Genomic DNA, 15,179 nt, shown 5'->3' on the forward strand with positions numbered 1-15,179 from the left:
ATAAACATTTTGTGTTTTGAACTGTACCACCAGCACAAATGAAGAGGTACTGAAAAGTTACCGTACCTGTGCAACGGTCTCCCACTCAGTAGCATCGTCCTCGCTGGGGTGAATACCAAAATTCCAGCGCCGTTGCACCACGTAAAGAACGGGTTCCACCGAAATGTTGAACTTGGAGGACCAGCGGATCTCCAGCTGACCCGAGGGCAGCTCTGCAAACACCAGCTCCTTCCTCGGCTTCAGAGGGACTCCTGCGGAAAACAGCGGTCTGGAAGTTAAACGTTGCGTTTTATTCATTTGCGCAAAACACACTTCAAAAATACATAAAACGCAGCACGGGCGTTTGAGAACGAGACATGATCTCACTGGGATCCACGCTGAGGGTCAACAGCTTCTTCTCTTGACTGTGACAGGTTGTGACACTTTTGGCCGCTGCGGTGTGTTTTAGTAGCTGCGAACGTCAAAGTTCACTCGCGTCACTGCTCTTTGCAATTGGCCTTTGAGTTGCAGCCGCAGAGTGGATGTGTGTGTGTGAGCTTCATTAAGTGCAGGAGGTCAGACTAATGCTCATCCAAGACTGAATTTAGTGCTTCTGGAGTAGAAAATGGGAACGGTGATAATGAGATAGTGATTGGACTACTTGATCAATAAACTGTCAAGCACTTTAGAACGTTACATTAGAAACGTATTGACTGCATCAGTCGGAACGATTAACAGATAAAGGAGAATGATGCTTTCCTGTATTTACTTCTCTGCACGTTGGTCATGGTAGAGATACAAATTTTTTCATGCGGGGGCTGAACTATTGATCTGTCTGGCTTTGCATCCTGAAATGTAACAGTGATGATTACAAATCCGTTGGTGGTTCCTCTTTGTGAGTACGGAAGATAAAATAACCAGGCTAAGGTTCTTTTGAGAACTTTTCAAACAACAAGCCGCTGTATGGTATCAGCTCAAAACCAAGTGTTTTATTATTTATTATTACCAAGTCAAGCCGCACTGAGACGAATAGGCTAGTACCTGGTAGTACCGCCAACCAATGACTTTTTTGGCCACAGTGATGTTTTAGCAGCTGCTCACTTGCATCACTGCATTGAGCCTTGGACACGCTATGCGCAGAAAATGTGAGCTTCATCATGAGCAGGAGGTCAGCCATTAAGTCAAATATAAGAGAGCCAGCTTCGGGATACGGGGACAAGGACTGGACCACATGGAGAATTTGCACCACTTGTATAATTTATTAGCTGGACACACAAGTTGCTGCTACTTCCATAACAAGTAGACCCATGTCGAGATAAGTTGGTAGTATCTTGTAGTACCTCCAGAGATTTCTGGCCACAGTGGTGTGTTTTAGTAGTTGCTTAAATGTCACTTGCATCACTGCACTTGTAAAGTCTTCGCATGGTAAATATAAGCTTTATTAAGTGAAGGAGATCAGTCGAAAGCTCATCCAAGGCTGAATTTGCTGCCATTAAGTAGAAGATAAGAGCGTCGGCTTTGCTGATAATGAGAAAGGGATTTGACCGCATCGTCAATAAGCTGTCAAGCCCGTTAGAACGTTATATTGGACCACTGGCGTCCAAGGCACGTCGGAGGCTACCGCAGCGCTTGTTGGTGGGCAGCGTGATCAAGACCGTGTTTTGACTTCACAGCATTTCATCTAATTGCAACTCATAAAAAGGGATTGGATGAACACGCTGGAAGATGAAGAAAGGGCCCCTTGAGCGCTATGCGGTGTCTTTTGTTTAGTCGCTATGATAACAGCGTCGTACATGCGTACAGCTGGGGGTCATTGTACTGCGGTTTCACAACTCGGCGGCTTGTGTGTTGTTTGCGTGCGCCGCTGGACCGACGTGTCACATTTCCTGCGCCACGACGTGCGCCTGGCTAACCGCAGCATTCCTCCCTTCCACTCCGCCTTAGCTCATCTTCTCACAAAGTCACCCAAGTCCTCCTGCTGCAGACACACAAAACCACACCAGCGCACATCTGTGCTCGCAGCCTGGCTTCTTCCGCAAAATGTGGGAGGGTATCAAATGCACTTTCTCGCAGCTTTGTGCCTTCCAAAGATAACTTTAGAGCCGGGCTCGCTCCCAAGAATCACACAGCGTTCATCTTTCAATGGTCCCGCATGCTTACTCCAGGCACCATGATGTAACTCTGCTGTCCGAGGGCCATTTGGGTGGGGGTGGAGTGGTGGGTTGGGGGTCCATTCAAGTCAACCTTGCCAGCAATAATCATTTCCTCCACTAACACACAAGCTGCCGTTAGGACTGCGCTAATCACGGACAGTGAAAGACAAACACTATGTCGGCTGAGGATGGCGGATAAGCTAATAAACGTTCATTAGATTTCACTCAATTTAATCATTTGGACGTTGACATTTTACGCTCCATCATATTAATGTGAGAGATGATCATTCGGGTTGGGGCATGGATGACTACAATGTAGTGCACGCACCAAGCCTTTCACAGGGTGTGTGAAATTGAAAGTGTAAAGGCGGTGATGTTCCATCCAACACTTTTGATACCAATTTTCTGCATTAGAGCTACTCCCTGAGGTATACCCTTGACTGGTCCCCATCCAATTGCTTGGACCTTAAAGGGAAACAACCATGCAGCATTCATTATAAAGTCTTCAATTAACCAACCATGTGTGTATTGGGAATGTGGAGAGGCGCCATGAAGTAAATGTTAATCAGGGAAAGCAAGTGAGTGTTGCCAAAGAAAACATCTGAATATACATGAGTTTTGTGGTTGTGTGTGAATACTGTCGAGTGAGCTGTTGTGATGCACAGAATGATGGCTAAAAACATCTGGTTTTTGAACTACTGCAAAATCTGGATTAATCTGCCAAAGAGGCTGTTACCTTGGTATATTAGCATGTTAGCAGTTTTGTTAGAATTTACATTTTGTGGGGGTGGCAGTTAAAAGAGTTTTCGTCTTCTTCTGATAAAAAAAAAAAAAAAACTAATAAAATCATATAGAAAGCTCATTTCAAATATCTGCAGGAGTTTTTGTGGTTATTTTATACCATTGGTATATTTAAATTGTTTTACCCCAAGCTATTTCAAATGAGCCCGAGTAACATGGATTGTATATATTATCATTGAGGTTTTTCGAGGTCCAGTAAAATATATTGAATATCACACATTCACAAAATATTGTATGTTTTTCAATAAAAACACGACCTTTGTTGGCTATCAAAAGTCCATTGGGGGTTCCGAAATGCTCAGGCACACTTGGACACATCTGAGAATGATCTCACCAGGGGAAATGCTCCATTTCACTCTGCTTGTGTTTGCTAATAGCTTCCAGCATCACGGATCATCATGGCAATGACTCCACGCGCATACACATCACCCGCTTGTGCACACACAGAAACAATTATACCCTTTAAACCATGAGCGACTAATTAGACCTTTGACACAGAGAGGCCACAAGAACAATTTCACTGGAACGTCGGAGCGTAATGTTGGCGTAATTTTGTGTAAACGCGGCGGCGACAGCTCGCTGTCACGTGCTCCCTTCAATGACGGCATAGGCGGGCCCGTATATGAAGGTCTCCAAAACACATTGGATGGTTTTCATTGACTGGGGTCACTGGAATGTTCCAAGGTTAGCGCTCTTTTCATCTTTCCACATTAACATTCTGTTCACCTTTTGGGGGCATGACATCCACCACTGGAGCCTCTCTCCAAAGATCTTTCCACCATCTGCGTCCATACGCTCACATTCCGGATCACGTGCACTTGCCGGTTATTACTGAGCACTGGGAATATGTGTGCACTGTTGCCGCGGCGTGATTAAAAGCAGGCCATTGCAGCCGCCGTTCAAAGATCGATTGCCCGCTATGTTTCGATTTGGCCTTGGGTGACCGACGACAACAACAACGTGCAACAGCTCAGCACCCTCACAACTCACTCAACCCACTCAAGTGACACAACTTAGCTGTTGGAGTCATATGAGTTGACTTTAGGATCATCCAGTGATTACCATATATTCTCAAATACTCAAATCTACATGCAATCAGTGGAGAAAAAATAATTTAAAAATTCTGTTGAATTTGTATTAAATGTGTGCTACCACACACGATGTATCCCACTAGATTTTTTTTTTAAAAATCTAATTTTTGTTTGCTTTCACTTACCTTTGTACAGGTTCTTGGGGACCTGACAGGTGTGGCCACAACCATTGGAGCAGCATTTTTTGACGGCCGAGCATTCGCCGTCCTCCTCGCAGCTTTCCACGCAAGCCGCCGCAAAGCCGCTGGCCTTCTCCGGGGCGGGACAGTCGCCCTGCTTCACACCTTCGATGGACTTGAGGAACTCGCAGCTGGTGAGGCACTCGTAGTGCTTCTTGGGAAAGAGGGGCTGGGAGAAGGAATGTCCTTTGCATTAAATCTCGACGGAGTAAACAATTTTAATTCAAACGTAAACATTATAATTTGCATAAATCCAACCTTGACTCGTGGCTCATTACAATTTTGCTTCTTAAAACTCCTTCACTGCCATTGACAGCTATAGACGTCAAAGTTGAATTTTAACAGAGCTGGCAATGAATGAGTTAACTTAAATTGTCTGCACAACAGGAGCTTTGCGATTATTTTCAAACATTGCCTGCTGAACCCTAACCGAACCAACTGCAGTAACATTAGTCCACATGGAAAAATGATTCCGGCGAAACTTTGAGGCAGAGATTTTACTTCTCGTAATCCAGTTATGCGAGTTATTCAATTAAATATAACAGCTCTACCTCAGGCTGTTCCTCCCTGTGCCTTTAAATGTGCTACTGTTTATATCAGAGAGTGATATACCTCGCATAAATCCTGGCATTGGTTTTCCTTCAGGTCCCAGGATTCCTTGCAAGGCTCCAGGCACTGTAAAACAAAATCAGGAGGACAGGTGTCAGCAACATCAAAAGATGTTTGATTCCCAAGGCCACACACACACCTTTTTTTTGCTACAGATGCCCCGCATACCTTGAAGTCTTGATAAATAGTCTCTATCGTAAAGCAAACACGGGTCGAGGTCGGTCTATTATGCGCGGACACGCCCTGTCTCTTGTAATCTGTTTGGATTCTTGTTGATGTAGTATCTGACAGATTCCTCCTTCATGCCTTAACAGCACGAGACACCCGCCCCCCCAAACTGTCTGCACTTCGTACTCTTCACTCTAACACTTCACCTGCTCCTCATTTTCATGTCCGAACTTGCTTTTGTCCATATGGCACCAGAAGCAAACTCCTCCCCCTTTACCGGCGGCTTCAACAACACACATTGCCTTCAAGTTCTTGGGATTCCCACATGGAAGACATTGACTAAACAGTTGGCACAGGTGCAGGATAAAATGGACGTGGCAAGAAGCCATTTTGACAAACATAATGAGATGATAGAATTTAGAAAAGCGTTTGGTATATCAGCTCACCCCAAATGAATTGAATTCACTCAGAGTGATTGTACCCAATAGAAGCTGGCAGATGCGACATTAGGGGAGGGTGTTCACATGGGACCGGGAAAGAGGGGGAGAACCTTCTCTGGTGCTGAGGCCGCTGTGAAATCACACAAAGCGCTGCCAGACTGCATCTGCGAAACGACCAGAACGACCCAAGCCGCAGCGACCGCAGCCAAAGCTACTCAATGCACACATGCCTCATCTTAGCATCTTAGCGATGTGACACTGGGACATAGCTGCACACATTCTTGATGCGTGACACTGCCATCATTTGAGATGGGGTGGAAATATGCTTGCTTTGTTCAAAAAAAAAAACTTTTACATTTTTCCGCCTTTTTATTTTTGGGGTTGCTGTTCGATGAAGTCAGCCGGACAATTTTCCATCTTTGGACATCGGATCGCTTCTGCAACATGATTGTGTAAACGGGTATGCATTTTTTGACTACACACTAAATCTGAAGATCATTTGTTCAAGAACTGTGCCCTGTCAAATACTGAAAAAGACCACGATCCTGGCAAGCTAAACGAGGATGAGAAGCGTGTCTGAAAATATGTACCTTGAACTCCTTGCGTCACTTTGAAAAGAAATAATTCATTCCCAGAAGTTTCGGGGGGATCGGTTGTAACTGGTAGAGCACTGAAAAAAAACTTTGACTCCAGATTTCACAACTAACTCTTTTGTCACTTTCTGTGATTTTGTTTGAATGAGAGCGCCAACTGTGTAGACTACATTGACCCTACTGTTAAAATTTCACATTTCATCGAGGGGTGGCTGCAACTCATATTTATGAGCCATTAATTCGCTCATTAGGCGTCTCTGTTGTTATTCTGCCATTGCCAGTGAAAAGTTTATTTGCTTTTTATGGAGTTGCGAAGGGCGGGTGTATGATGAAACATAAATCTGGCTTGTGGAGGAACGCGCTGCGAGCCCACGCCTGTCAGCTCTCGGTTCCGCTCCGCTCTCTATGGGCCAGGTGGTGGGTGTTTCACAGATGCTTTTTCAGAGATTTTTTTTTTTTCCCGACAATATAGATATATGGTCTTTTACAATGATGTCATACATACAGCGTGACTCAAAAGGACCAATGATTGGAGACGTTACGACCTTGCGGGACTTCCATAGTAAACTGCTGTCTAGCCACAAACATTCAACACATCAAATCTGCCACGCCCTTGGGGATCGGAAGGTTGTCGCAATCTGGCAACCAAGGCAAAACGGCGGCTGCATCTAAAGGCCACTCTGCCGGTAAGGCGTCCGCATTGTAAAGCCCAGTAAAGCCCTCCAACAAATCAGTGAACACACGCACGTAAGCCCAAGGATCAGGCTCATTTTACTCATTGAAAGCTCTGAATGCATTCCTTTGCCTTTTTTCTTCGGGATGATTCCCCTTCTGGCTCCTCACAATTACATCCGTACAAGTGAAAATAGATTCATCAATACCTCGACAAGCCTGCGTGCCAAACAGGATGAATTTCCCTAAAATGTCTTCTTTTAGTCTTCAGTGAAAAAGGTTCTAATGAAAGCCCATACAATGGAACTCCAATGAAGATGAACAAGACTAATTGGAATTGGCACCAAACTGTACAGCATCATTCAGACCCTTTTAGTGAGAAAAGTGAGAAAAGAAAAATAACAGTTCCAAGTTAACGGTTAACAAATTTGTCATCATGAGGTGGCTCAACATTGGTGCAAAAGAGACTCACCCCGCAGGTGTGCTTCAACCTGTCACATCTGTCAGCCGTTCCCCCATCCCACCCCCCCTCACACCTCGACCATGCCCCCCATCTACTTCCCAACATTTAAGGAGAGCAAGAGAGAGAATCGCGTCTCGACGACAGATGTCCTGCCAAAGCAAATATAAAAGACTGCGTACGGTTACAAAAGGTGCTGTCATCAATCAGGAGCCTGATCGCTATTTACATAGTTTGATGGGCAGTCTAATCCATGGCAACGGTGCCAACAACAAGTTTGGGAAAGGGCCACAACACCAGTTGCTGCAAGCTCTGCACACCCTTTAAAAGCATTTGCGCACAGGAGGTGGACAATTGATTGATCGGAGTACACTTGCAACATCATGAAAACTTTATACTTCAACTGCACAACCTTTGACAAAACTCAAGTAAGAGCCTAAATGCCACAAAAGAAATGACAGAGCCACACAGTACAAGGGACATCATTGCAATTAATTCCTGATACACAGGGTTAAGTTAATCGAAGTTAATCGATGAATCGACATTCGCAAACATCTGCCTTTACTTTAACCATCAATCCTTCAGGTATTGCTTCATTGTTGTTTAGCTAGTTTTTTTTTATCACTAAATAAAACCAAATAAGCAGAAATAATGGTTAACAGAGTAGTCTAGGAAAATGTTTCTTGGGAAATGAATCGATGGAATAATCGATAAAAGAATTAACTCTAAAAATATTCAATTATAACAGCCCTAACCTGATGACCTTCCATGGCCGCACACTAATGGAATTGGGAGTCACTTTGGGTGGCAAATCATCCGCTCCTTAAATACCATCTGTGTGAACTGCCCAGTGGAGTGTGTTTAATTATCCAATGACATTATGCGCGGACAAATTTTGCCCCTAAAAAAAAAAAAAATAAGAAAGAAACACTGTGTCTGAGAAGTAATCAGGCTCTGGGGGTTGTTTCTGTGCTCTTCAGCAGTTAAGTCTTGACAAAAGCATGTGTGTTGTTGTGTGGCTAATTTCCCTTTTGTCCTCTTATCTGCCTCTCCCCACCAGTGACACACTCTGCATGGTTAAGTAGGAACTTCCATAGTCGGCTTTCAATCCCCATTTCACGCTGTAATAAAATGTTGTGGTGGTGGTTAAGAGGGCAAGGGAGGGGGTGATGAGAGAGTGAGATTGAATGGCCATCGATGCCACAGCCCATCCTCGCTTTGAGGCCGACTGAAAGGGGGACGAGGAAGGAGGGGAAAGAATAAAAAAATCGGGGTGCGCTAATTGTGCAAGGAACTCGCAAAAATCCCAACTGAGTTAGGACGTTTCACACTCCCATTGCTCACCTCCCATCTATTGACCCATCCAGGAGTCAGTGGCACTCGGACATTTTCTTCACTCACGTCTCACTCAATTTTTCTTTCATTTGGCTTTCGCCGAGACGCTACATCCCTCATCCCCCCCCCATTTAATCACCCTCTCAGGCCACGTCCGCTCTAATCCAGTTTTGAAACTCATCTTTCTTTCCCGGTTTCATCCTTCCATCTGCATTAAGCTCGTGTCGAGCAAACGAATGTTTCCAAGCGTCTCTCCAGAAAACGATACTTTTGACAACCGCAGGCTCGTGTTGCTTTTGCGGGTACATTTTCTATCATGTGATATATCTTTCAGAGCCACAGCCAAGGCATTTTCCTTTGCCAGCTGCAGTATCTTTTTTTTTTTTGACCCTATGGCAAGTCACACTTGCAAAGGATATGTTACGCACATGTTCTGGTGTCACTCACTGAAAGAAGTTGTTCACAGCCAATGGAAAATCTTTGCGACTGATGACATCTTTTGCAGCATTGTGTTACCATTTTGGCAGTTGTCGGGCGTACAACCAATTATGCAGCGATTATATTTTGCCTTTGTTAGCATTTTCCCACCCTAAATAAATGTTTGCTTTGTTATAACAATACAAGCAAAATAATCATCCCAATTTGCGACAGGCAGATTGAACGAATGTTAAAACTAATTAGTGGAGGAATTCGTTATGTTTTAGCGGTGCAGCTGCAATCTCAGCATGCCAGTCACTTGTTCCATTTCTCGCTGAGAGAAGCCACACTCGGCGGTTTGACTGTTTCTCTTTCAAACACGACAGGCGGCACGGCGCACTTCGAACCGCCTTTACACGATTCGTTCTCCATTTCCAACTTCTTGGTTTTAATTTTTTTTATAGGTCAAAACGCCCTGACCGGATCGAAAAGTATCGAGCGGCAAGTGTTCCTCAAGACGTGAATGAGTGCAAAAGGTCTAGCGGTGTTCCCGTGATGTCCCTCTGGAGTGCCGTAAAGTTTCAAAGGAACGTTATAGGAGAACGAGTAAATCAGCGAGGCGATATCGCCGCGTTAGAACGTCTAGACATCATTTCCTCCGCCTTACGTGATGTTCAAGGTCCACGAGATAGCAGCACTTTCCCGTCTGCGCAGGTGTGCGTGAAGGATCACGTAGGCTAAAAATGATTAACAGGCTTGAGATGTGACTTTGCAATACGATATTCAAAAGGAGCACTCGTTTCAAAGAGAAAATGGCTTTTCCAGTTCTGGACACTTGATTAGGTACACTCTCCATCCAATACAAGGCCTGTGTCGAAAACATGTTGCCATCCATCCATCCATCCATCCATCCATCCATCCATCCATCCATCCATCCATCCATCCATCCATCCATCCAATCTCGATGCTGGGGTGAATAACATGTCGTATATTAAAAACTAAAACGTTCAGGTCCTGATCTGCAGATTGTATGGAAATGAGTCCAAAACAGATCCTAATCGTGTAGCAATATCCTGCAAGTCCCTCTGACATCTGAAAAGAGGCGTTCTTTATTGCTCAAGCAATACAAAATGTAGATAACTAGGTTTAATAAATGAATTCACACCGAGGCCGTTTCCAATTTCCTCCTGATGACTAACGGCAGTTACCTCCAAATTGCCGAGTAAATTACGGGTGATTCGAGGAATGTTTGCAGTAAACTCTGCCGGCGTCATAACTCCACAATGTTTACACAACACGGACGTTTGGTCGAAAATGTCTAGCTCTTCAAACGGGTGTTGCTGGGCGGTGTTTTTAGGTGGTTGTAGACACGATTTGAAGCATGACTTGAATTATGCCCCAAGCACTAGGATATGTTTATCATTCTGAGGAATGAATCACCTTTTTGAAAGCCTCGACAACTTGAAAAACTTGTCAATATTTACAAATGTGCGTAACCTGGTGTATGTAAAAAAGAACCCAGCTTAAAATTAGACAGGAATGTTAGTTTGAAGTGGCAATTTAGGGCGAATTCCTGGGCCCATTCTTGGGAATTTGTTCAAACGAGCTTGATGCATTTTTCTCTATGTTGGTTAATGTGGGCGGAGCAAGGCGTCAAAGTATTGACGGTATTTTCAAGGCTTTATTATGTTCCAAGAAAACAGCTCCTGATGCAAGTTTTTGGGTGAACATATCCATCGTAACAGGTTTGACAAAAAAAAGTCTACAAGACGCATAACCGAAATTGAACAGGAAGTCCGCCATTTTGGTTTGCACCAGCCATTTTCGGCAAACTGCACAGGTCTTACTTTAATGATTTCCAACAAGGGAATTCACCAAATAAGCCCCAATCAGAAAGAGGTATACTAGCTGGATGGAGGACACTGATTTGTTTTTTTTCCCTGGGCAGTCTAAAGTTGGTGGATTATGACATCAACCTTTCGAGGAGTTGAAAAGTTTAACAACGTTTGATATATTACCTTCTGATTCCAATTTCACCAGTTGCCACAAAATTTAGTGGACGTGTCTATCATAACAGTATTTACGAAAAAATCTCAAGGACCCATTCCCAGAATTAAACAGTAGGTCATTCATTTTGGTTAAATTCCAAAATTCTCACGATGAAAGTTGAAATGAGCCCAAATTGAAAGCAGCAAACAAATTGACGACACAAAATTACTTGCTCTGCCAAATGTGGGCGAGCATGGCATCAAAATATGATTGTCATCTTGAGATTTGCCTCGGAAAAAAAAAAGAGGCTGCGAGGGCCGGTTCGCTGCTTTAAATTTTAATTGACATGCCAGAGAGGGCGCAGACAACAAAGAGGGCAGAAAGTGAGGTAGAGAAGAAGAGGAGGGGCAGCGAGCACATGAATTATACATTCAGCCCACAATCAGAGGTGCCTGCCTTATTTATGAGCAGGAAAGCCCACACAGCTCGGCCCCACTGGCGCTTTGTCCCCCACTTAATACTTCACCGTGCTTAAGTTTCACCCACACACCTCCTGGGCGACTCCTCTTACCGCCATCTCGCGTTGTTATCGCCAGTCGGGCGACAAGAGCTCACATCCAGTGGCCGTAACGAGAGCCCGGCTTATCACCTCTCTCCGAGCTCGGTTTACATTTCATGACAATTAGACTCAACAGGACGTATCCATCCCGTGAGGTCAGATCGATGATAAGGAGGCCACTTGGTCTTCGGCATGGGAACGCCAAAGCCCATTGTGTCAGATCTATCCACGACACGTGATTTACGCTCTCCGAAACATTGCGATGATAGATGCATGGGAGCGAGAGATGAAAACGATCACGTGGAACACTTCTTCCGAGCCCGGGGCCATTTATTGCGACTGTCAGAAGCGCCGATAATGAACTGGCTTCATCCACGCGGAGTACCGAATAAATGCATCACTGTCACGGCAGCCGCTGAGGATTGAGCAGATGGCAAAACAAGATACACGGAATGGACATAATAGCCATTACGCCCACAGGAACTCAGCATGGGAGGAAAATAGAGAAGCTTCCACTCTTATCGCAAGACGTTTGACAAGAATTTGGCGTGCATGTAGAGCGGTCATTCATGCAGAAGAGCATTTGTTCGATTCGAGGTCAGTGGTGCTAGATGACAGGGCCCGGCTCTGTTCTAGTTCAATCACGATAGGTCAGACTGTTGCACAGATGTCCTGTAGGTGGCACTAATGTGCATTGCAAAGTGGATGTCAACAACCACGCAAAAGCAATTTCACGGTGAAATTCCTTCATCAATCGTCCAGATCTCCAGCTATGCTTTTCCTTTCAGATAGTTTCATGAAAATGTTCTCCAAGTTAATAAAAACATATTCTTCCTAAGTGATTTGTGGTTGGCAGATGGAATGAAACTTGCTTTTTGATTGACGCTGTTCAAGATAGGAATGGGCGTACTAATCCGTTTACGTGCTCATGAAGGATTCTGCTCGATTGCGTTTTTTTTGCTCGTCTATGAGACACTGCGACAAGAGTTCAGAACTGAGATAGTTGTTTGCAGTAATGTCATTGCGACATTTTTTTTTTTGTACCCAAAAGGATATTCGTATTAGTACCTTAAACCGGGCTTGTTTACTCATTTTGTTGTTTATATGCCTGGTACAACTAGATAATAACCAAAATCACTTACATATGGAATTTGTACTGCCCAAAACCATGCTTTAGTGATACCAGGCATTAAAAGAAATTCAAGAAAACAAGATTTTTTCTCCATGACTGCATTTGTGCCCTGTGCTGAACTGGCAATCACTCCAGAGTATGGTCTGACTTTAGCACAAAGTTAACTGGGAGACTTGCCTACTCTCTGCGACCCTGAAAAGTACAAACGATATACCAAATGGATGGCTGGAAATTTGATTTCATACAAATGTTTATAGCGTGGGTACATTTCCATGCAAAATGCATCATTACCCTGGAGATGTTCAGCGACAATCCCAAGTCTCGATAAATTGGACTTTTGAGTCGTGCAGAAAAGCAGAGACATACAAATCATGCTGGTTAGAAACACAACCCAGCGTGGTGTCCCCTGATGGGATAAAACAAACTAGACAAACTGTCATCCTGTCCTCCATCATCGAAAATGAAACGGGGCCCGAGGCTTCTGTCTGGGCAACAGCATGTAAGAAGGCATGGAACGCTGTTGGAAGTCGGGAGGGGGGGGGGGGGGGGGGGGGGGCGTCTAATCCCACGCTGCAGACACATTCCATCACTATCTCCATTTGTTTATTCACGTCGCAGAAACACTTCGAATCCACTAATCCTACTTGTCCTCCCAACTTGGGCTCCTGGCAGAAGTGGCAGCTCAGTTTGTCAGGATCATTGTCAGAGCGCTTCAATGCATTCCATTTGCTCAAAAGGTTGAAAGCATTTCATTTTAAGAGCAGATAATCGAGCATAATTTGATTTTGTTTTTTAAAACAACAAAAAGAACCACAATTAACGGAAGCCCCTTTCTAAAAATCTTTGAAATTGCCAGTTTAATATCATTTCAAACATTACCCTTTAAAATAAATAGCTAGCATATCAAGGGGATGTACACTACTCTAGGCACATGTGGCCAAGACTCTCCAGTAACAACCCAGGCTAAACTGGGATCCTCAGAGACAAACAAAACTTATCCAATGAGATATCTGGTTTCAACATACTCCCCTCGCACCAATTACACAAAAACTGCAAATAGGTGATGGTTGAGGATTGGTTCCACAGAAAAAAAAAACTACTACTACACTTTGTATTTTCTCGCAGTCACGGATTCGCAGTTTTGGTACTACATCAGATATTTGTGTCACAATTGGCAATATCATTAAGTCATCTGGAGTACACTACACATATTATAAACAGTAAATGCCAGATTTGGTTGACTCGTCTTTTGTAGGGTTTCACATTTTAAAAAAAATAAATGCATGAGTACCTCTGCTTTAATGTAAGGGCATAGCTGAGGATCTTAAATCAAAGCTGCAAAGAATGCGACTTTTAAGTCATTCTGCTGCAACAATCAACCTAAAGTCAAGGGTCAAGACAGCTGAGATGACAGAGTCTTTAACACACGCACACACATTGTTTCCCTGATCCTTAAAGCATCTCGCATCGAGGTTCAGGGCTACAGCAGCTGGGATAAATCGGTGAGCTCGCATCTGCTAAGCACATCAGCTTTAAGATCCTTGCGATCTAATCTTCCCTTCGGCGAATGCGACCGTCGACGCTTCAGCGGCAAAATATCAACAAACCGAGCGGTATATTTTTGTCACTGAAGTGTGCCAAAAATGAGACCCTGGACAAGGAGGACGAGCGCTGTCGCCGTATGCGACAATATTCATCATGCGAAGATGAAAAAACACCCGGATGACAACGGATTGTCTGGGCAATGGGTCCAAAAGAGGATTTCACCGCAGCTTTCATTGTAATAATCCCACAACGGCATTAAATCCCTTTAGACATAGAAAATATAAGGGACGGGGTTATCTCAACGGGGTCCGTAAACACCCATGCATGTTGTTTTGGTCCTCTGTTAAATAATCGATTTGACCAATGAAGAAGTCTGAACTGCAGCAGTCTTTTCACCTCCTCTCCTGTGGTCTCATCATTGCTTTTTTTTTTTTGCTGTGGGGGGTTTCCACTTTCTGCCACCCACCATGTGAATAATGAGCTCTACATATAGCAGCCACTGAAGCGACCCCCTCTTTGGCCAATGAAACTTAACAACCATGTCCAGATCAGCTCCTTCCTGCTGGGACTGACCAGCCCAAGTTTACACTCCTGTGCCCACCCACCCACGCACACACACAGGCTTAAACTAACACAAATGAATCTGAGGCTGGATTTGCATTGCAAGTGTAAAGTACCCAATTTCGATTTAATGCCCGTATCCATTTCGTCCTGCAACTGTTTGGTGGATTTTGATGACATCAAGCTTGCATTTCCAGTCTGTTACGATTGAATATTTTTACAATCAATTATTCCATAGATTAATTGAATAATCAGATACAATTCTATTTGTATGAAAAAAAGAAAATTTCCCCAATTACTGCTTATTAAGTAATACATTTTCTTTATTTGGCATTATTTTGTGATAAAAAAAAACTAGGAATGTCACATGACTGATGGTCATTGTTTTGAAAGTCAAAACAGACATTGAACACAAAAACAAAACATAAATCAGTCTGATTTTATGAAGGACTAAAGAAATCTAATATTTATTACTTTTGAGAGCCTGAAATCAGAA

The 15,179-nt window shown here is 43.8% G+C and overlaps 1 protein-coding gene across 1 annotated transcript in view; it reads right to left on the bottom strand.

The window, feature by feature from the left end:
- LOC148394277 (anosmin-1) overlaps positions 1 to 15,179 on the bottom strand; it is a 45,431-nt gene that overhangs the window by 15,564 nt on the left and 14,688 nt on the right. Inside the window, exons 3-5 of the mRNA XM_088383632.1 lie at positions 4,816 to 4,878; positions 4,150 to 4,372; positions 67 to 251 (exon numbers count right to left, since the gene is read on the bottom strand). Of these exons, the coding sequence (XP_088239758.1) occupies positions 67 to 251; positions 4,150 to 4,372; positions 4,816 to 4,878 (471 nt within the window). The remainder of the gene's footprint in view (positions 1 to 66; positions 252 to 4,149; positions 4,373 to 4,815; positions 4,879 to 15,179) is intronic.

The sequence above is a fragment of the Syngnathus floridae genome, chromosome 8 (assembly GCF_059516105.1).
Source record: "Syngnathus floridae isolate MCC-2025c chromosome 8, RoL_Sflo_1.0, whole genome shotgun sequence".
NCBI classification, from domain to species: domain Eukaryota; kingdom Metazoa; phylum Chordata; class Actinopteri; order Syngnathiformes; family Syngnathidae; genus Syngnathus; species Syngnathus floridae.